This window comes from Haliotis rubra, unplaced genomic scaffold (genome assembly GCF_003918875.1).
Source record: "Haliotis rubra isolate DU_JTF1 unplaced genomic scaffold, ASM391887v1 Scf244, whole genome shotgun sequence".
Taxonomy (NCBI): domain Eukaryota; kingdom Metazoa; phylum Mollusca; class Gastropoda; order Lepetellida; family Haliotidae; genus Haliotis; species Haliotis rubra.
The window spans coordinates 1,067,241-1,089,125 of record NW_025766492.1 but is presented as its reverse complement, the minus strand read 5'-3'; the positions used below and the strand labels follow the sequence as shown (position 1 = coordinate 1,089,125).

At 39.2% G+C, this 21,885-nt stretch overlaps 1 protein-coding gene across 1 annotated transcript in view; it reads right to left on the bottom strand.

The window, feature by feature from the left end:
- Nucleotides 1–3,682: 3,682 nt before the first annotated feature.
- LOC124279006 (kinesin-like protein KIF12) overlaps nucleotides 3,683–21,885 on the bottom strand; it is a 98,354-nt gene continuing 80,151 nt past the window's right edge. The window contains 13 exon segments of the mRNA XM_046714802.1: nucleotides 3,683–4,954; nucleotides 6,992–7,042; nucleotides 11,656–11,729; nucleotides 12,079–12,194; nucleotides 12,465–12,603; nucleotides 13,067–13,174; nucleotides 13,412–13,466; nucleotides 14,974–15,061; nucleotides 15,744–15,824; nucleotides 16,036–16,140; nucleotides 16,552–16,670; nucleotides 18,030–18,189; nucleotides 18,192–18,280. Coding sequence (XP_046570758.1) covers nucleotides 4,794–4,954; nucleotides 6,992–7,042; nucleotides 11,656–11,729; nucleotides 12,079–12,194; nucleotides 12,465–12,603; nucleotides 13,067–13,174; nucleotides 13,412–13,466; nucleotides 14,974–15,061; nucleotides 15,744–15,824; nucleotides 16,036–16,140; nucleotides 16,552–16,670; nucleotides 18,030–18,189; nucleotides 18,192–18,280 — 1,346 coding nt within the window. The 3' untranslated portion in view covers nucleotides 3,683–4,793.

Below are 21,885 nucleotides of genomic sequence, written 5' to 3'. Positions count from 1 at the left end.
GAAATATAAAATGCCACCTACACAGAAAATGTTTCAACAGACATTATGAAGAGGAGGTCACCAAGGCGTCCTGACGTATATTTATTTACCAGATATTCTTTATCAAGGGAACTATGCTCTGAATGGACGGCATCAATAGGGCAACATTTACTGAGAGGGAACTATGCTCTGAATGGATGGCATCAATAGGGTAACATGTACTGACAGGGAACTATGCTCTGAATGGACGGCATCAATAGGGTAACATGTAGTGAGAGAGAACTATGCTCTGAATGGACAGCATCAATAGCATAACATGTTCTCAGAGTGAACTATGCTCTGAATGGACGGAATCAATAGGGTAACATGTTCTGAGAGGGAACTATGCTCTGAATGGACGGCATCAATAGGGTAACATGTAGTGAGAGGGAACTATGCTCTGAATGGATGGCATCAATAGGGTAACATGTAGTGAGAGGGAACTATGCTCTGAATGGACGGCATCAATAGGGTAACATGTACTGAGAGGGAACTATGCTCTGAATGGGCGGCATCAATAGGGTAGCATCAATAGGGTAACATGTAGTGAGAGGGAACTATGCTCTGAATGGACAGAATCAATAAGGTAACATGTACTGAGAGGGAACTATGCTCTGAATGGACAGCATCAATTGGGCAACATGTAGTGAGAGGGATCTATGCTCTGAATGGATGGCATCAATAGGGTAACATGTACTGAGAGGGAACTATGCTCTGAATGGATGGCATCAATAGGGTAACATGTAGTGAGAGGGAACTATGCTCTGAATGGACAGCATCAATAGGGTAACATGTAGTGAGAGGGAACTATGCTCTGAATGGACGGCATCAATAGGGTAACATGTACTGAGAGGGAACTATGCTCTGAATGGACAGCATCAATAGGGTAACATGTACTGAGAGGGAACTATGCTCTGAATGGATGGCATCAATAGGGTAACATGTAGTGAGAGGGAACTATGCTCTGAATGGACGGCATCAATAGGGTAACATGTACTGAGAGGGAACTATGCTCTGAATGGACGGCATCAATAGGGTAACATGTACTGAGAGGGAACTATGCTCTGAATGGACAGCATCAATAGGGCAACATGTACTTAGAAGGAACTATGCTCTGAATGGATGGCATCAATAGGGTAACATGTTCTGAGAGAGAACTATGCTCTGAATGGACCGAATCAATAAGGTAACATGTTCTGAGAGGGAACTATGCTCTGAATGGATGGCATCAATAGGATAACATGTACTGAGAGGAAACTATGCTCTGAATGGACAGCATCAATAGGGTAACATGTACTGAGAGGGAACTATGCTCTGAATGGACGGCATCAATAGGGTAACATGTTCTGAGAGGGAACTATACTCTGAACGGACGGAATCAATAAGGTAACATGTACTGACAGGGAACTATGCTCTGAATGGACAGCATCAATAGGGTAACATGTAGTGAGAGGGAACTATGCTCTGAATGGACGGCATCAATAGGGTAACATGTTCTGAGAGGGAACTATGCTCTGAATGGACGGAATCAATAGGGTAACATGTTCTGAGAGGAACTATGCTCTGAATCAATAAGGTAACATGTACTGACAGGGAACTATGCTCTGAATGGACAGCATCAATAGGGTAACATGTACTGAGAGGAAATATGCTCTGAATGGACGGCATCAATAGGGTAACATGTAGTGAGAGGGAACTATGCTCTGAATGGATGGCATCAATAGGGTAACATGTAGTGAGAGGGAACTATGCTCTGAATGGACAGCATCAATAGGGTAACATGTAGTGAGAGGGAACTATGCTCTGAATGGATGGCATCAATAGGGTAACATGTACTGAGAGAGAACTATGCTCTGAATGGACAGCATCAATAGGGTAACATGTAGTGAGAGGAAACTATGCTTTGAATGGACGGCATGAATAGGGTAACATTTACTGAGAGGGAACTATGCTCTGAATGGACGGCATGAATAGGGTAACATGTACTGAGACGGAACTATGCTCTGAATGGACGGCATGAATATCTGACCACTCAAAAAAACACTAATATAACACATGTATCATTGGACCATTTTCTAAATGGCATTATGTATTCATAGAACATATCGGAAACTTGCAGGAAATATTGTCTGAACAAACAGAATGAGTATGGTAACAAGTACAAAGAGAACTAGTTTGGACGCCATTGAAAGGGAAACTTGTCTTAATACATATGGGTCAAATAGGAGTTGTACTAAATAGACCATGTCACACAGGTATAGGCTTTAAGTGGACGACCCACATGTTCTAAATACACTAAATGGAAGGCACGATTGGAGACATAATTCCTAAATTGTATGACCATATTGGAATATAACAGCACATCTCACTGTAAGTACCATTCTTTGCACAATGACTTGATATACAGATAAAGAGAAGTACAGTTGTCAAGGGAAATAGTTAACACACTATTATGTTTGTATGTTGGTAACCAGGGCACCTGCCATGTCCTCACCGTGTGTATACCATCTATTGCCTGTATCTAATCAAAACTAAGGCTCAAGTAATTCTACTTCATTTTCCTCTGTACCAGGACACTGGGAACACTTACATTGTATTTAAACCAAATATGGTTATTTGATGAAAATAACATGCTAGTACTGAAACATGAATAAAAGAAAGAACTGTATTATTGGAGCTCGATCTATTTATTGGGATCTATTAACTATGTTGGTGTTCCTCTTAGAGTTGTCATCAATGGTGGTTTGTGTAGTAAGATGTCTGTGTCTGACTGACTGAGTTTGGTTTTACGCCGCTTTTAGCAATATTCCAGTAACATCACGGCGAGGGACACCAGAAATGGGCTTCACACATTGTACCCATGTAGGGATTGAACCCGGGTCTTCGGCATGGCGAGCCAACGCTTTAACCACTAGGCTACCCCACCACCCCAGATGTCTGTGTAATACAGGTAGAGGGATTTACTTGAAACAAAGAGGTTCGCTTAAGAACCATACAGTGTGTACCCAGAATGATTTGAAGGACCTCTCAGGGTCATCTGCTGTAAGACTCCGTACTGGGTAAGGGCATGAGAAACTTCACACTGGATGAGAGAATGTGTTAGATTTCACATTTGGGGGAGGTGTCTTAGACTTCATGCTGGGTAAGGAACTACTTCAAAAAGGGAGAAGAATTCAATAAGCTTGGAATACCAAATATAACATATGTGACATTTGACCACTTTCTAAAATGGCATTGTGTATTTCATAACCTTCGAAAAGAACTTCATGAAAGGTGGAGAAACAATTTCGTAAACTATGGATGAGGGACTTCATGAAGGGCAGAAACAATAACTTCAAGATGAGTGGAAAGATTCTTGTTAGGTAGTTATAAAGTAATATGTCAAAAAGGAAAGGGATTTCATAATGAGTAGAGAAGAGATTGATAAAGAGTACTGAGATTGGACTTGACTCTGGGCTGAGATTTTAGAGGACTTCAAAGTAGAGGACTTCCTGGTTTATTAAGTCGGACATCAGAGTCCGCTATGTTGTGGACATTCTATCTTTGAATGATTCAAATTTGGGCTTTGAAAACAAATTGAGACTTCTGTAAAAGCACAGCCAACAAGTAACTATCGACTAATAAGGAAGAATGTTCATACAAAACAACACAACACAACAATTCATTTTGGCATAACCCTGCTCTCCTGACTGCAGGGTCTCTCTGGGACTGCAGAAACAGGTCTACTCACCCAGAGCACTGATGACAGAACAGGTGACCTCACCACCACAAGTTCTCCAGAACAACTGGGCAAAATAAAGTACCGTTTGAAAATAGGATTCAACCCCAAAATTTGACACCTTATGCATCGTGATGCTGAAAACAGTTGCCAAAACACTGCAAGCTTAGGTCCAAAACACAATTACGACACTTATATTAAATACATCACCAAATGACCTTTCCTAGTTTGTTTCATTCTCAGCCACTATCAAACTATCAAATCCTTCATTTTGCCCATCCGTTCAGTTGGAATTATCAGGAACTTTGTCTTGAAAGCACTCTGATTGGTACCTGTGTGCTGAGTCGAAATCTGGACATCATCACAGACGTGCAGTTGTCACAACACGGATATACACACACTACATGTCTTGGAGTTGATTCTTCCAGTCTCCTCCATAACCCTCCGGAATCAGAACAAGGTTTATCAATTGCAATCACTGGAATACATTCTGCACAGTAACTTTATCTGTATTCAAGTTTCCTTGGAGAGGACAAGTCACTCTTTGACCAGTTGAGCAAACACTGCATGTGTATTATCATAATGGCGACCACCATCTTGAAATTGGAAGAGATTTGGTGAATTTGGCTGCATAGATGAGAAATAATGTCTGTCCAACATTAAACACAAACATTAAATGCAGACTGTTGAGATCTTGTGTGACATTTCCTGGGAAAATACACCAAGGTCACAGATCAGGGCCATTAAGAAGGATAACTCCCATAGGACTGTACAAAGGGAGGTAATAAATAGCTGATAGACACACTTGTTAAACAAAGGAGGATCCATATTATTTTTCATATTTGGCTTATTTCTCTTTCAATCCATTTCTCATACCGTATATTTGGAAATGAACTCTGACAAGAAGCTTGACACAATGGAGGTACAACCAGAGCAGCCATCCTCAAGATGAGAGACTCCGTAATGGCAGCCAGCACTTTTCATAATGGTCAAAGGAACCTTTCACCTAATGCTACTATCACAGATCTGTTTGAGCGTTGCTTTGGAAACATTGTGGTCACCTAATAATGGATGACGCTGGGTACTGTTTGTGTGAGACGTCTGACCGAGGTCGCTGTGAGAAGTCATGTGACCTGGTTAGTCGATGTTGCTGTTCAATCTCTCCCTCCAGTTCCCGCACCTCCAGAAGCAACTTCTCATTCATGTCGCGGATGGCGTCTGCAACACAAACAGAATAAATTACTGATGTAGAATTTAAGGTAGACCGGGATCTTGAACACAAAGGCAACTTTGTATGTACGTAGAATACGATGTCTGTAACACAAACGTAACTATTTAATGCCATAGATGGTGTCTGCAAACTAACAGAACACAAAAGGAGCTATTCTTGGCATCTGCAACAGAAACAGAACATTACTGATGTAGAGTTTCGTGTCTACAACACAAATGTAACTATAATTACGCAGTGTGTGGTGTCTAGAGTGTGTGGTGTGTCTGTAACACAAACATATCACTATTGATATAGATTATAGAACATGTATCAAGACCACAAATATCTATGTAGAGTTTAGCATCTGGAACACTGTATTCAAGTAATGGGTGTGGTCCAGACTTGCCTACCCCCTCTTAAAGAAAATAGTAAGATCGGCTAAAAAAATACTAAGGCAAGTGCATTTGATAGTAAGGCATGTTAATGTCAAGAAATAAAGGAAAAACATAGCTAGTTAAAATCTTAATATAGCGTTTAATAGCCGATCTAATTAACGTTTTTTAAAGTCTTTAACTTTGAAATAAACTTTACCAGCACTGTAAGATGCAAAGATTATTTATTTATCATGTTTATGATGCAACTTTTGTTTTTCAGTACTTTATGTGCCGTAAATGACTCTATAAATAGCATGGGCATGCCTATATCTACTATTCTACCATTTGTTTGTAGAAGTCGTAAGGAATTTCAGTATGATCGTAAGGTCGTAAGCATTGAGTAGACAAGTCTGTGAACACAAATGAAACTTTACCTTTATAGTGTGAATCAATGTAAATTTACGTAGCACATGGTATATGTAATACAAAAGTAATACTGTATTGATGTTGCTAATGACATCCTTAAAGAAATATCACAATGTATCTATATTGCAGTATGTTAAACAAACAGCAACATTGTACTGATAACAACATACAATCCTTCATCTTCAGACAATGGCAGGCAACGTCAAACAATACACGGCACACACCATGTGACAGACAGATCACAACATAAGGGAAACACAGTTTGAGATTCTGGTGGGGAGGCTGGGAGCTGTGAAAAATACTAACTGTGGGTGAAAATACTTTAAAAATATTTGTGCTTCTGACTATTAAAAAGAACCCTGACAGAGCCACAAAAATTCATTGTTGCAAGCTGCTTTTGACCAAAAAGAAAATAATTCGTCTCATAGTTTTGACACATAAAATATCTGGGTTTAGCTGTGAAATAGAGCATGTCTCCCTACAAAACCCCTGACTCCCCTCCAGAATATCAAATGGTCAGTCCATGAGGGGTGCAGGATTGCAAATATAACTGAACATTGTGCTCTGACTTTGTGTGCTGGCGATTGAGGGGGCCTGACTCTGAGGGTGTGGGCTTGAATCCCGGAGGGGACTCCATTCCAACAAAAGTACTAGAATTTGTACTTTACTAAGAAAGTGTAATCCCAAATATAACATGTGTTACATTGTGTTCGATAATCTTGGGAAAATGTTTGTTTCTCGGTGTTCACACCACAGACAATTGTGTTTGACCATTCAGCTTCACCTTAGTTGTGTCTACTGTCTGTTCAGGCTGTCTACATGTGTGTAGAGTTACAATGGCTACACAAATCCCGGTCATCAGTAATATTGTAAGTGTACTAGTTAGTGGTCATTGAAACTTCATCTGTGGATTCAATATTGTTTCATATAACTCTGATATCAACTTGTTTGCTGAATTAAAATTTTAATTTTCTCAACCAAAACTCATATGACTGGAAACCAAAACAATATCAAACTTGTTCATTTTCCTCATTAAAGTCCTCGTGATCAACAGCAACTCATAATGTTTTACATTATTGGCTACAGGGCCTGGTAATAAGCATTTGCTTGTCACATCTAAGACCAGTGACATGATAAGGCTACACTAATGCTGATGTAGCATAAAACCATTGCAACTGTCCTCCAACACTGGCCTTCTCTAAACTCAGCTCAAGCAAAACTCCTCCAAAGGGAGACCACTCTTACCTGACTGTGACGCCTGAGAAGACTTCCTCTCGATAGCTCTGGGTGGTGAAGCTGAAAGGTTAATGTGTGAGGGTGAACTGAACCAGGAGACAATCTACCTAAATACAATGTACTTTTACCCGTCCATCAGTCTTAGAAACCTAATAATCTGGACAAACAGGGCCGCAGTGACAAAATAATAAACAAGTTAGAGTGCAGTGAAAACTGTACAACTGCAGGAAACATGCAACAAGATGGTGGATGAAGGACTGATTCCTACGACAGACGTCATGCAAGCGGGACATCCTTTGACACTGATTTCAAAATTTGGAGGATCTATTGACTCAGATGAAATTTATTTTACATGTGAGTACCTATCTATTCCTAGCCTACGACTCATCTACCCTTACTAGGCATCTTGTGAAAAGTTCAATGAAACTGAGATACATGGGTACTGGAGCTTACCTTTATTCAGTGAGTTGATTTTATGTAAACCTGTTTAAACAGTATTTCAGTTATATCATAGGTTGTAAGGTTGATGTGAAAGAAAAAGACACTTTGGTGAAAACCACGAAAAGAGTTATGGTGTTGATTAACCTTGAAACATAATTGAAGCAAAGCAGGATTCGAACCCACAACCAAAAGGTTCCAGTACTGTTACGCAACATAACACTCCACAGTGAATTGTAGCATTTTAGAGAACTAGTTAGCTGTCCCCTAGGTAACTATAACCTTATCACAGGGTTACATAATGCTGTGTTGTTTTGTCTTGAAAACATACATTTTGATATACTATGATCTTTCATTAGCATTTCCAGTGTCAAATATACTGTATTTGTTCCAAATAGGGCTTTAGAGTCACCATTTCTGGTGTCCCCCGCCGTGATATTGCTGGAATATTGCTAAAAGCGGCGTAAAACTAGATTCAGCCAGTCAGCCAAACAAAAGTATATTCTACAGAGCAAGTAAGAAGTTTAAGAAAATAATTTTTCAAATCTAACAAGAGAAACAATCGGCCTGCTTTAGAAATAGTCACAGCCAAGAGGTTTCCAAGGTATTAGGGAGGTTCATGATGAATTACTAATATCAAATAGGTTGCACTCATAACAAAAGAAAAGATCTGTCTGTATTTGAAATAGTCACAGCCAAGACTGACTGATGGACTGAGTTTAGTTTTACGCCGCTTTTAGCAATATTCCAGCAATATCATGGCAGGGGGACACCAGAAATGGGCTTCACACATTGTGCCCATGTGGCACAACCAAGAGGTTTTCAAAGGAGTTTCAGTATGAATTACTAATATCAAATAGAGGTTGCACGCATACAAAAGAAAAGATTTGTCTGTATTTGAAATAGTCACAGCCAAGAGGTTTTCAAAGGAGTTTCAGTATGAATTACTAATATCAAATAGAGGTTGCACGCATACAAAAGAAAAGATTTGTTTGTATTTGAAATAGTCACAGCCAAGAGGTTTTCAAAGGAGTTTCAGTATGAATTACTAATATCAAATAGAGGTTGCACGCATAACAAAAGAAAAGATTTGTCTGTATTTGAAATAGTCACAGCCAAGAGGTTTTCAAAGGAGTTTCAGTATGAATGACTAATATAAAATAGAGGTTGCACGCATACAAAAGAAAAGATTTGTCTGTATTTGAAATAGTCACAGCCAAGAGGTTTTCAAAGGAGTTTCAATATGAATTACTAATATCAAATAGAGGTTGCACGCATACAAAAGAAAAGATTTGTCTGTATTTGAAATAGTCACAGCCAAGAGGTTTTCAAAGGAGTTTCAGTATGAATTACTAATATCAAATAGAGGTTGCACGCATACAAAAGAAAAGATTTGTCTGTATTTGAAATAGTCACAGCCAAGAGGTTTTCAAAGGAGTTTCAGTATGAATTACTAATATCAAATAGAGGTTGCACATAACAAAAGAAAAGATTTGTCTGTATTTGAAATAGTCACAGCCAAGAGGTTTTCAAAGGAGTTTCAGTATGAATGACTAATATAAAATAGAGGTTGCTTGCAAAACAAAAGAAAAGATTTGTCTGTATTTGAAATAGTCACAGCCAAGAGGTTTTCAAAGGAGTTTCAGTATGAATTACTAATATCAAATAGAGGTTGCACGCATAACAAAGAAAAGATTTGTCTGTATTTGAAATAGTCACAGCCAAGAGGTTTTCAAAGAATCACTAATATCAAAGATGCGTTGGCACACGAAATAAAAAGATTTTACACCCGACCACCCATAATCTCAGCTTCAGCAAACTTTTGAAAAGTGCCATATACTGCCATACAAACAACTAATTAACACTGGAAGCTAGCACAAAGTCACTTCTATAGATCAAAGTAGGAAAGTATTAGTACTCAAGCTATAAATTAAGATACAATCTCAGTTCTAGATCTCATCCATGAAAATGTTTCTGGGCCAAAGAAGATGTCTGGAAGGTCAGACAGCTGCTCTCTCTACACTGGGGAGATGTATGAGTTAGTCTGCCTGTCACATACATTTACGGTAACATCTACATGCAAGAAAATCAAATCAGAAAACGATCATTACCTACGCTCTGTGTCTGCAAACAAAGTGGACAAAACTTATCAGTAAAACCAATCACTAAAGCTACTCAGTAAAACCGGACAATAAAACCAATCTGTAAAACTAGTCAATAAAAGTTTCAACTTCAGTGTCAAGGTACTCACACCTTGAATATAGTGGTGTGACGATTCATCGATACGCATCGATGCATCGATCCATGGGCCGCCGATACAGTGAATCGATACAAACTTTTACATTTTCGTATATCCCGATACGATACTTCAAATGGGCCACGATACATCGATGTTTAACTTTGGATATTGCCGAATCGCAATATCTGTCAAGAAAAAAGACTTACTTTTGTTTGATGAGTGAAATATATGCTTACTTATTTTCCCTTCATAAGTAAACGTTTTCTCGGAAATTCTTGCATCAAGAACTGACAGACATAGCGCTTCGCATGTTATTAACATTCACAAAATCTGTGTATAAACTTAACTTTGACGAAATACTTTAAAATGGTTTTGTTTTGATATTAAGGTGTTTTATAGTTGGTGTTGGATTTAAAGATTTTAGTATCGTGATTATATCGGGATTCGTATCGTATCACATCTTCACCGCACAATACTTTGGCAATATATCGTCGTTTTAGTATCGTGATGTATCATATCGCAGGTTCTATGCCAATAGCAGCACTACTTGAATACTGATCAGGGATGAGAATCAAATATTTTTCAAAAAAAGAGAAAAAAAGGGAACAAAAGTAAGTTGGGGATCTAGGGTCCGTTTATTGGCATGTATTACCAAAAGATGCCCTACATAACAAAATCTGAGGAATTCAGCCAATCGCAGGTATTTCTCACCCCTGACTTATGCATGCACTGGTATAAACTCCAATCAACAGTTGTCATCCAGAACAAGCACCTGTAGGAGCATGCCAGTCATCCCCTGCATGTTTCTCGGGGTGACTTACAACTACTTGACTAGCATGTAGTCTACGCTTTCCACATACAAACAAAATAACACACTTGGCAACCCAGTTAAAACAATACTACCAAGATGACAGTAAGAATATTATAATTAATGGGAACAGATCTAAACTAAAAACAATCAGGTGAGAAAGATAAATACTATCAGCATCTCTCCTTTATATCTGATGTAACATTTAAAGATTACTTTGATTGGCAGGGCATGAGAGTATTCCTGAATTACTTATTATTCCATACTTAGGGTAAGTGGTTATCTAGAAATTCTGATGTTGATGGACACAATGGTCCCTTACATTCCCTCCAGTATTTATATTTAGGGATGTAGACAAACAGCACACTGTACACTTCAGCCATGTTTGGTTGTTGTTTAACGCTGTCCTCAGCAATATTCCAGCTATATGGCATCCGTCTGTAAATAATCGAGTCTGGACCAGACAATCCAGTGATCAACAGCATGAGCATTGATCTATGCAATTGGGATACGATGACATGTTGGTCAACCAAGTCAGCGAGCCTGATCACCCGATCCCATTAATCGCTTTTCTACAAGCATAGGTCGCTGAAGACCAACTCTAACCCGGACCTTGAGCCATGTTACAACACATTCTTACTTTGACCAAACCTTTACACCTTAGTATAAATGATAGACTATCAGTTTTCCATTTACTTCCTTCGGAATGCTCTTCTTGCAAAGAAATGATGACTTTAGGGGTAGGGATTATTGGGTTTGGGAGAGGTTAGTAGATATACTCACTAACTTACCTTGCCATTTGGCTAGCAAGAAATGTTTGAGAGCAAAAACTTAACTGTCAGTTCAAAGAACAATTAAATGCATTAGCTGTTGTGGCAAAAATATTTTCTTTCCAAAACATGAGGCAGCCATTGTTCCAGCCTTGTAAGGTCCAACCATATAGGTTAGATAGTCCTGACATGGCAAGGGTAGAAATTAGACTTTGATATAGGCTAGAGAACACTCTATCCAACAGGCAAGGTGCCATGACATAAGCTTATAAAAAAATTGGTTTATTTATCCAAATGTCAACTTTAAAAAAAAATTCTGAAAAATGAACTGTTTATTTCAAGGAAATTTAGTTCTTTAATTAGTATTCTTGTGGTTGGTGTACATCTGTGTAGTACTACTCTCCTGTAAACTCATTACCTTGCCGTACTGGTCCATTCATGCGGCCATGAGGATGCATCATGTGCCCTCCATTCTGCATGGATTCCGGCATTCTGTAACCATAGCAACCATATCAGTCATTGGCATTAATAGAAATTGGGCAAAGACAGATGGAAAGATACACTTCTTTGAAAGCTTAACAAAGCAGGATAATATTTGAACTGAGAAGGATATTTCATCTTTTGCCTTTGATACAAGAGCATTATTCTCTGTCACAGGTTGTGTATATTGTCTCTACATGAACATGGGCGGTGGGGTGGCCAAGTGGTTAAAGCGTTTGCTCATCACCCCAAAGACCCGGGGTTCAGTTCCCCACATGGGTAGAATGTGTGAAGCACATTTCTGATGTCCCTGCAGTTATATCGCTAAAAGCGGCGTAAAAAATCCAGTATTATGACTTACCCTTTCTGACCCCTTACAACTGGGTCGGGCAGACGGTGGGGCGGTCTCATAGGGTGTCCAGTAGGTGGCGACATCACCACACGACTGGCAGGGTCAGGGTGGGGCAGGTCTTGATGCTGGAACATCATGCATACATATTACCCACATGAGGTAAGAATCCGGAAAGGGTGAATTATTTTTAGTGTTTTCTTGAGAAATATTTGCAAAATGTTTCACTTGATGCATTTTCAGAATTTGGTTTGAATATTATATATCATAATATTAATAATGATTCTGTAATAATCATAACGGTTGGCATCTCGGTAGATTCACATTCCGTCATGCTGGGGCTGGTGACACTGGGTTCCTGGAATGTAGGGTTTAATCACCCAGTGACAAGCACTCACTGGAAGCCTTTGTGGCATACGATGACCGTTCTGCCCTGGGGACTGTCGAGGTGACCCCATGTCATACTGGTTGAAGCCATCATAACGCTGCAGGGGGCGCTGTGCCTGCTGCCACGCTGCCGGACTTGTTGAGACAATTCTAGAAAAAGTAAAAATGATAAAATACTTGTGTATGTTCATCTGGTACAAAATATGCAACATCACCATACAAAGCAATCCTTTAGCCTTCTGGGTTCCAATCAATTGTAGAATTCATCTTTTTTTCAGCAACATCCCTCTACTTGTTGCTTTCATAAAGCAACGTCTCTGTAGATCTGCCACACTTTTCAATACTCATCCTACCTACCACTCTCTTCAACAGTCATCCTGATGAATGGAACTACCCACCTCTTTCGACACTGCACTCTCGTCGACACTCATCTTCTTCAGTCCTGTATTGTCTCCATCCTTCATCATACCTACACGTCCAGATCCTCGTCTCATCAACAATCATCCTACACTACGGCTATATCGTAGCTTCCACTCTCTTCAACAGTCATTACACCGAACAGCCCTATCACATCTCCAGATCATCAGTTCTCTTCTCCATTCATCCTACCTACCTTTCTAGATCCTCCACTCTCTTCATCAGCTTCTCATTCTCTCTGTACAGAGTCTGTTGTTCTCGTCGGACCTTATCCCTACCAGCATGAAGGTCAGAATTCTCTCCCCTGAAGATGAAAGTATATCTAATGAACATGCCACATCATCTGTCTTCTCCTACCTTTTGCTTAATGAAGTAACTGATAGTGGTTCAGAAACACATGCTCATGAGATAGTCAGATTGGTACTGTGGACCATGCTTTAGGATGAGATATTTTCATAAATATGGACAGGCTCTTGTTGCATTAAATTTCGAAATATTCTTTCTCCGTCATTTTTTGTGTGTAAATGTGGCACATTCTGACCTGAGATTCTCGTTTTCCACCATGTACTCCTGGAGCATCTCATACAGACCACTTTCTGAAATGTAAACACTGGACATGAGTCTCCCATTACCAACCTCTGTAAACACTGGACATGAGTCTCCAATTACCAACCTCTGTAAACACTGGACATGAGTCTCCCATTATCAACCTCTGTAAACACTGGACATGAGTCTCCCATTATCAACCTCTGTAAACACTGGACATGAGTCTCCCATTATCAACCTCTGTAAACACTGGACATGAGTCTCCCATTATCAACCTCTGTAAACACTGGACATGTAGTTCCCATTATCAACCTCTGTAAACACTGGACTTAGTAACAAAAGTGTCATGGCTGAAACATTGCCAATGTAGCTTTGATTTCAACCACTTACTTCACTGGTAGAAACATGATCTCCAATATCAATTATGATGTTCTTTTTTCACATGATACACAAACTGAAAACTCATAATTATCAATGACACCTAACTACTCAACTTCTGATGCAGATATTCCTATTAACACATGATACACAAAGTAATCACTAATAATCTGGAAACCTTTTCAACAAAAACTAATTCCATGTCTCGACATCCCTATGGTATACACTGTTACCTCTCATTACTAATTACAACAATACAATTACTCTTAAACTTTTGAAGGGAATATTCCTTTTTTCATATGATACAGAAACTGATAACTCATAATTATCAACTAGAAACTGTTTTTACTCGTAAAAACAGACCTCTCCCCCTTCCTCCAATTCAACATTGAGACCTCTACCAATTCATTTGATTCCTTCAATTTCAAAATCTGTAAGTATGAAAATACATAATATACATGTTTTATAGTAGTACATGTATATGGTTGATGCTTCTAAGCTTACTAATAATTGGTATTGGTATTAAGTATACAAAATTCAGTGAAGATGGGTGAAGTGGTTTTAGAGTTATGCTCCGAACACAAACCCTACCCTTCAAAAAGACCAAGTCCAAATTGCTGCCATAAAAACTGAACAAAACAAAACCTCAAACCCCAAAAGGCACATCTACATCATTTGGAGAAGCAGTATAGCAAATTTGGTGAAGATGGATCAAATAGTTTCAGATTTTTCCTCCGGAAACTAGCTTTACCGTTCAAAAAGACAAAGTCCAAATTGTTGCCATGGAAACAGAAAAAATAAAATTGAAAAAAACCCTCAAACCCCAAAAGGCACATCTACATGATATGGAGAGGCAGTATTTAGTTTTAGTGATAATGATCAAGTAAGTTTTAAGTTATTATCCGGAAACAATGGGAACGCCGACGCCAACGGAAACTCAACCAAAAACAATGTCTCCTGACCCTTCAGGGGGGAGACATAATCACAGCTACACAATAACTGCTCAATTTAGGATTGGGGAATATTCTAATTTTCATGTGATACACAATCTGATTAGACATACTTCTGAAATTGGCATCCAGAAATGATTCAATTTGTCAATATCCCCATCAGATTTTGAGCTGTACAGCTTCTGATTGTCTCTTTCTGAGTGAATGAGAAGCGATGTAAACATCAAACCTTTCTGTTGCTGCTCCTTCATAAACTTCATGAACTTCTCATCATTCTCCTTCTGCAGCTGCCCCTTTGGCTTGGCTGGGAACTCCAGCTGTGAATGTAGAAGGGAGATGCTTTGTTGTTAAACACGGCACGTAGAAATATTCCAGCTATATGGCAGGAATCAGTAAATAATATAGTCTGGACCACACAATCCAGTGATTAACAGTATGATCTATGCATTTTGGATGCGATGACATGTGTCAACCAAGTCAGCAAGCCTGACCACCTTATCCCGTTAGACACCTATTACGATAAGCATGGGTTTCTGAAGATCAATTCTATCCCGTATCTTCACGGGTCAGAAGTGAGATGCTGTACCAGACACAGGGCAATGGGGTTCATCTGCCATACCTTCTCCACAGATACCTTCACCTGATTGTCATATTGTTTCTATTGTTTTTATTGCTCCTTGTCAGAAATACAGGTGTTCACCTGTTGTCTTAGTTCTCCTTATTTTGATCAATAAAGTTATTCTTATCAATTTCTTCAAGTACTATCTCTCTCAGTGTTACTGCAAACAGTCATTTTCACCAGTTGATTGATTTGTGGTTTTCCACATTTGCTCAAAATATCAGTTCTCACCTGCTGCCTCAAATTGTGCTTTTCAATTATTGCCCAAAATAGTTCTCACCAGCTGCTCAAAACAATAGTCCTCACCAGCTGCTCAAAACAATAATTCTCTCCTGTTGCTCAAAACAGTAGTTCTCAAATGTTAAAACAATGGTTCTCACCTGTTGTCTCAAATAGTGGTTTTCATTCCTCAATATTTTTATTTCTCTCTTCAAACTAAGTATCAGCTTCTCTCTGGGATCCTGTGGATAAGAGAGAGAACATGTAACATGTTGCTTGTTTTTGTGTAATGCTTCACACAGTAATATTTCATATACATTATGGTAGTCTAAAACTAACTCAGTGGGAACCAGACAATCCAGTGATTGACATCAATCACTCGGTTAACACATGGATAGAGAAACAAAAGCTTTTCATTTTTATCAAACATAAATCTACAATGGTTCTTCTCACCATCTTCACAGTAGGTTTTGTTTTGATCTTCTTGGCCCGACTGGCGTATCGGAGAGTATTCATAGTTTCTGCGACATTGCAGGAGGAAGGGGTGATGCATGTGATCTGGAACAAGGTCAAGGTCACGAGGTAAACATACAATATTCTCTCAAAGGCAACCCTGTACGGGGAACTAGATCATAGTAAATAAAACCTCAAAGCCCTAAAAAGGATTCAATCATGACATTATTTACTGATATTTGGTTCGTTTATTGTCAAATTAGATCACAGAGAATGACATGCTATAAGATCATCTTCTACAACACATTATACCAACAGTTTCTACAGTTGTGGTAGCTCCACATTACGTCTTTCATAAGACACTATTCTAAATCAGTAGCCAGAACACTGCCCTATTGAACATCACAAAGACAGGTGCGTTTTACATTGATAATAAACAGTAATGAGGTTCATCTCTGGCAGTGTCCTGAGCCTAGTGAGTACCACATGTTATGTCAAACACAATGACATACTCACCATCAGGGTGACACCATTGCCACCTAGACTGTCCGCCAGGAGTTTAGTGAGCTTGCTGTCTCGGTACGGGATGTGTCCGTGTCTCCGTTTGGAGTCCCCCAGATGGGAGATGCAGTTACCTAGACAGATAGATGATGAATGAAGATCATACATGATAAAGATAATGATGGATGAAGGTCATGACTGATGAAGATAATGACTTATGAAGATCATGACTGATGAAGAAGATCATGACTGATGAAGATAATGACTGATGAAGATAATGACTTATGAAGATCATGACTGATGAAGACAATGATGGATGAAGATCATGACTGATGAAGATAAGACAATGACTGATGAAGATCATGACTGATGAATAGTAATGATGGATGAAGATCATGACTGATGAAGATCATGATGATGGATGAAGATATCATGAGATGAAGATGTCATGACAGATAATCATTCAGAACTGGGAAACATAATGTCCAGGAATCTGTCAGGAAAAAAACATACAGTACAAGGAATTTGTTATGCCCTGGAAATCTTACAGTAGGACAAACACATAGCACTGACACATGTCATGAACCAGATTTTCACTGAGATACAAGCACATAGTGCTGGAAACAAGTATTTAGTACTGGGGACCTGTTCTGCCTTATAGTCCTCTGCGGATGGTTATCATGTTTGTACTTGTTTGGTCTATGCAGAGCTAGCCCACTTCAACATCACATCACAGTATACTGGTACCACAAATATCCCCACAGACACAGTTTACTGGCACCTGAAGTCGACCTTTCCTTTCCTAGCAACTCAATGCTGAGTCAGGCAGGTTAACAACAAATACCATCCTGTAACAGCCTTTGGTATGACACAGATGGGGATTGAACTCCTGACATTTCGCTTGCCAACACAAACATTCTATTACGTTAACCATGGAGAGTGCCTCCATCAGAAAAGCATACGACATATTATATTATTATTAAATATGAACAGTAGGGCAGCAACGAATCTGTTCAATTCATCGAAATCTGACACCTTAGTTTCAATTCTCGATAACCATTATCAATATTTTGATTTGATATTTGAATACCTATTTAAATTATTTCCACACAGCCAGAACGTAATTCTGACTCCGACTCAAGCAGTTTCGAGGACTTGTATAAGGCGAAAAGTGATTGGTTCACGACGAGTTAATTATCCAATGAGATAATCCAATTGCTGTGAGTAGACATCACCAAGTTGACAAATGAGGAAATTTCACGCAAGAAAACCCGACTCTGAGAGTTAAATGAAATCTGATGTTTTTACTTATATGAAGAATCGAATCGAAAATGATCAAATCGAGGGTCAAATATTGAAAATTGAATCGAATCGAGGTGAGCCCTAATGAACAGTTTCAATGGGCAAAACATTGTTGCCTTAACTATGTCCAAATATAATACTGTTAAACAAGCGACATTAATCAGTCACTTGCCAAGTATCGGCATACCAACCTAGAACTAATAGACTTTTGTTGATGCTGTTGGATTCATACATGACCCCTGCCCCAGATCCTGTCGTGTTGTCCTTGACCTTTTCACTCCCAGCAAGGTCAACGAAGGATAGCTTTCCCCGTTTGGTGACATACAGGTTGTCATCTTCCTGATCTGCCTGGGTCTCGAGTCGATTGTCACGGTCAACATGCTGTGGCTACGACTAGAGAACTCATTCAGACCATGGGACCCTGTCTGGCGATTCCGCAAACCTGACAAAAGAAATTATAATCTTACATCAAAGAGGGGAAAAACAACAATCTTGTGAAATGAATAGAAGAGCAGATACCGTGCTGTATGAACCCTAACTAAAAACATCATAACACAGCAGAAGTATTGGTATAACTGGACATGGACTCCGATAATAACGGATTCCATGACACCCAGTATCCAACTTGAAGCTGTTCAACGGCGCATCACAAAGTGTAGGAGGGATAGGCTTCTGAGAAGAGATAAGTTTTCAGCAGTATGCAGAAGGAATCATTTCTGCTATACCTATTTTTGTTAACCATGAACAATTTCAGTCTATGTCTGAAGTACAAGAGACAGTAATATACATCTCAGTTCTGCGAAGTTCCCCTACCTTAGTCAGTATAATCTGACTGGTCACTATTTTTAACACATATGCTGGGGTTTTTTCCATATGTAAAAGAACTGAAACCATCATATCGCATTTTGACCTGCAAACCCTTAGCCACCTATGATTATTAGTCTGTTATTGATATTTATGTAATGTGGAAGTCAATGCTCATCCCATCTAATAAAATCAGTTGTTTTCCTTTCAATACAGTGCCTCCTTGCTTCTAAATTCTTAGCATCAACATCGAAGGAATGCCACAGACAGAATATAATAAAGATGGTAGGGAAATGAAGCGGTTTTGGAGGCTTTAGAACTTGTGTGTCTTTCAATTAGATTGGTCAAACGTTTGCTCTGGGGTTACCTGATGCAGACAGGCAGACTGACAGACAGACAGGATGAAACATCCAGAGTGATCACACAAAGCACTGCAACAGTCCCTAAGGTAACCTTAGTGAAATGTTAAAGAATAGGAGTTAAGGTTAACCTTAGTAAAGGTTGCTTCGTGAAAGAAGCCCCAGATCTTCAGGCACTAAGCAATCACATAAGTCAGTGAGTGAGTATGGTTTTATGCTGCTCTTAGCAATTTTCCAGCAATATCATAGCAGGGGACACCAGAAATGGGCTTCACACATTGTACCCATGTAGAGAGTCGAACCCTGGTCTTCAGCGTGAAGAGTGGACGCTTTAACCATTAGGCTACCCCACCGTTCCCAGTCACATCAGAGCAAAGTTTTAATGGAATTGTGATCAAACAGTCAAGACCTTGAGAAATTTTATATAATGAGGGCATTGTGTGGAGAAAATTGTAGTGTCCAGTGCAAAGTAAAGCATGTTGTCAAGAGTATAGTGTATTGTATTGCATATTGTCAAACAGGCACTTACAGTGGGAGGGTACACCTAACACCTGATTGATTTATAGTATAGGTTGGCATAAGATCAATACGTAACAAGGTTAAACTGTATTGGAGCCTAGCTCTGTTGTGATAAACACTGCAGTCTAATAAAAAAACATGTAATCATACACTGAAACAACGTGCAGATATGTAGATATCACTTCACTTTAAGACCAGGATCAATTACTAGACACTGACTCCAACCTGGAGGGTGGTGGGGTAGCCTAGTGGTTAAAGTGTTCTCTCGTCACGCTAAGGACCCGGGTTTGATTCCCCACATGTGTATGATGTGTGAAGCCCATTTCTGGTGTGCCCCACTGTGATATTGCTGGGAAAATTGCTAAAACCAGCCTAAAAGCTTACTTCTTCACTCACTCACCAACCTAGAATCCTCAGTGATTAACAATCTTATGGATAACACGATATTCCAGTGCAACGGATAATTGCAATAAATTTGTCTAGTAAATTATTTATGAATATAACTTACAAAACAAACAGTTACACAAGGTACAAAACAGGAAAATAACAACATCCCAAACAAATCAGCACCCCAACACTATGTAGCTAGCATGATATCATAAATACAACAAATAGCCACTATCACGGTTATATTCAAGCACCCATTATTATCAAACATATTTTCTGTGAATCCACAAAATAAGGGCCCAGCTTTTGCAGATGCAACCTCTTGTCACACACACTAAACATTGCAATATTTCATAACGTAAAATACTCATGAAGTGAGTGAGTTGGGTTCAGAGAGGGGCGGTGGGGTAGAATCCACAAAATAAGGGGCTTTTGCAGGCAACCTCTTGTAGCCTTGTGGTTAACTCATGAAGTGAGTGGTTAAAGCATTCGCTCATCATGCCAAAGACCCAGATTCGATTCCTGAAACTGGTACAGCCAGTTGGTACAGATGTGTGAAGCCCATTTCTGGTGTCCCCTGCCACGATATTGCTGGAATATTGCTAAAAGCAGTGTAAAAAAACTCACTCGCTAGGTTGAGAGCTGCTTTCAGCAGTATTTGTCAGATCACAGCATTTAAGCTTGGGGAGGAAAGCCTGAAGAGGGTAAGGTCTCAGTCTTTTATCACTTTGGTGAAACCCACTGGCATGGGTATGGTGCAGACAAACCTCAAAATACACTATTAGGCAAATTAGATTCAAACCCAGGATTATAGGTTTCTGGTGTGCAAAAGAACCCATCTCTGCATCCCCAATTGCAGCAGTTTAGATAACTGGGCGACACATGATCAACATAATATGTCACATGATAAACATTATATGTCACATGATCAACATAATATGTCACATGATTTCCCCCAGTTTCACTGGCTTTTTCTCCATATTAAATTTTGCTTTTGTTCATATTTATAACATCTCTCTCACCTAAATGTTTCCATATGTTGTGTTTCGTGTAGTCAGATTCAAATTTTTCAGCTATTTTTTTTCTCCCCATGCTTCAAAGCCAGCATATTAATGGATAATATAACACATAAATGGTGACTCACAGGCCTGTTGCTACTCCTATTAAGTCATTCAAACTCCATTTGTCTGTAAACTTGAATGTTAATATGTTTTATCTCGCTGCCTGAGCTGATGTTTACAAGCTGCCACATACACTATGTTTCAGGTTCGCTCAGGTCAGTCACTACCCAAAGGTCCAGATTTTGGACAGATGCTTGAATGTCCCTCTATAAATGTCTCAGAGGGGTGTGTCATTTTTAAAACCAAAATGCGTCCATAATCATCTTGTTTAGGTTTCATGTGCTCTGTGCTCAGAAATGCTCTGTACTCAAGAATAACAACATAGTAACCATTTTTCTCTTCACTGACAGACCCCACTACCAACATCTACATAGTACAGTAACATTTGTCTCTTCACAAGTCTGTCTGACAGTCCCTGAAATGCAAAATATTTCCTTACCGCTCAGCCCTTTATCAATCCTAAAACCCTAAATGAAACAAGATTTCTTCAGGTTTAGGAAGTCTAAATCTCCCATCTCACTTTTCAATTTATAAGGAATTATTTGCGTTTATCAAAATTATACATACTCAGAGACTAAGCATTCTAGTCTGTCCCTTCACAAACAGATAGACCCTACCAACAACATAGTTCATTAACCATTTGCCTCTTCACTAACAGACCTAACTAGAAACAAAACGGTACAGTAACCATTACTATTCTAACAGATACATCTAACTGCCGACATCACAGTACAGTAACCTCACTAACAGATAGATCTAACTAACGACATCACAGTACAGTAACCTCATCTAACTACCGACATCACAGTACAGTAACCTCACTAACAGATAGATCTAACTACCGACATCACAGTACA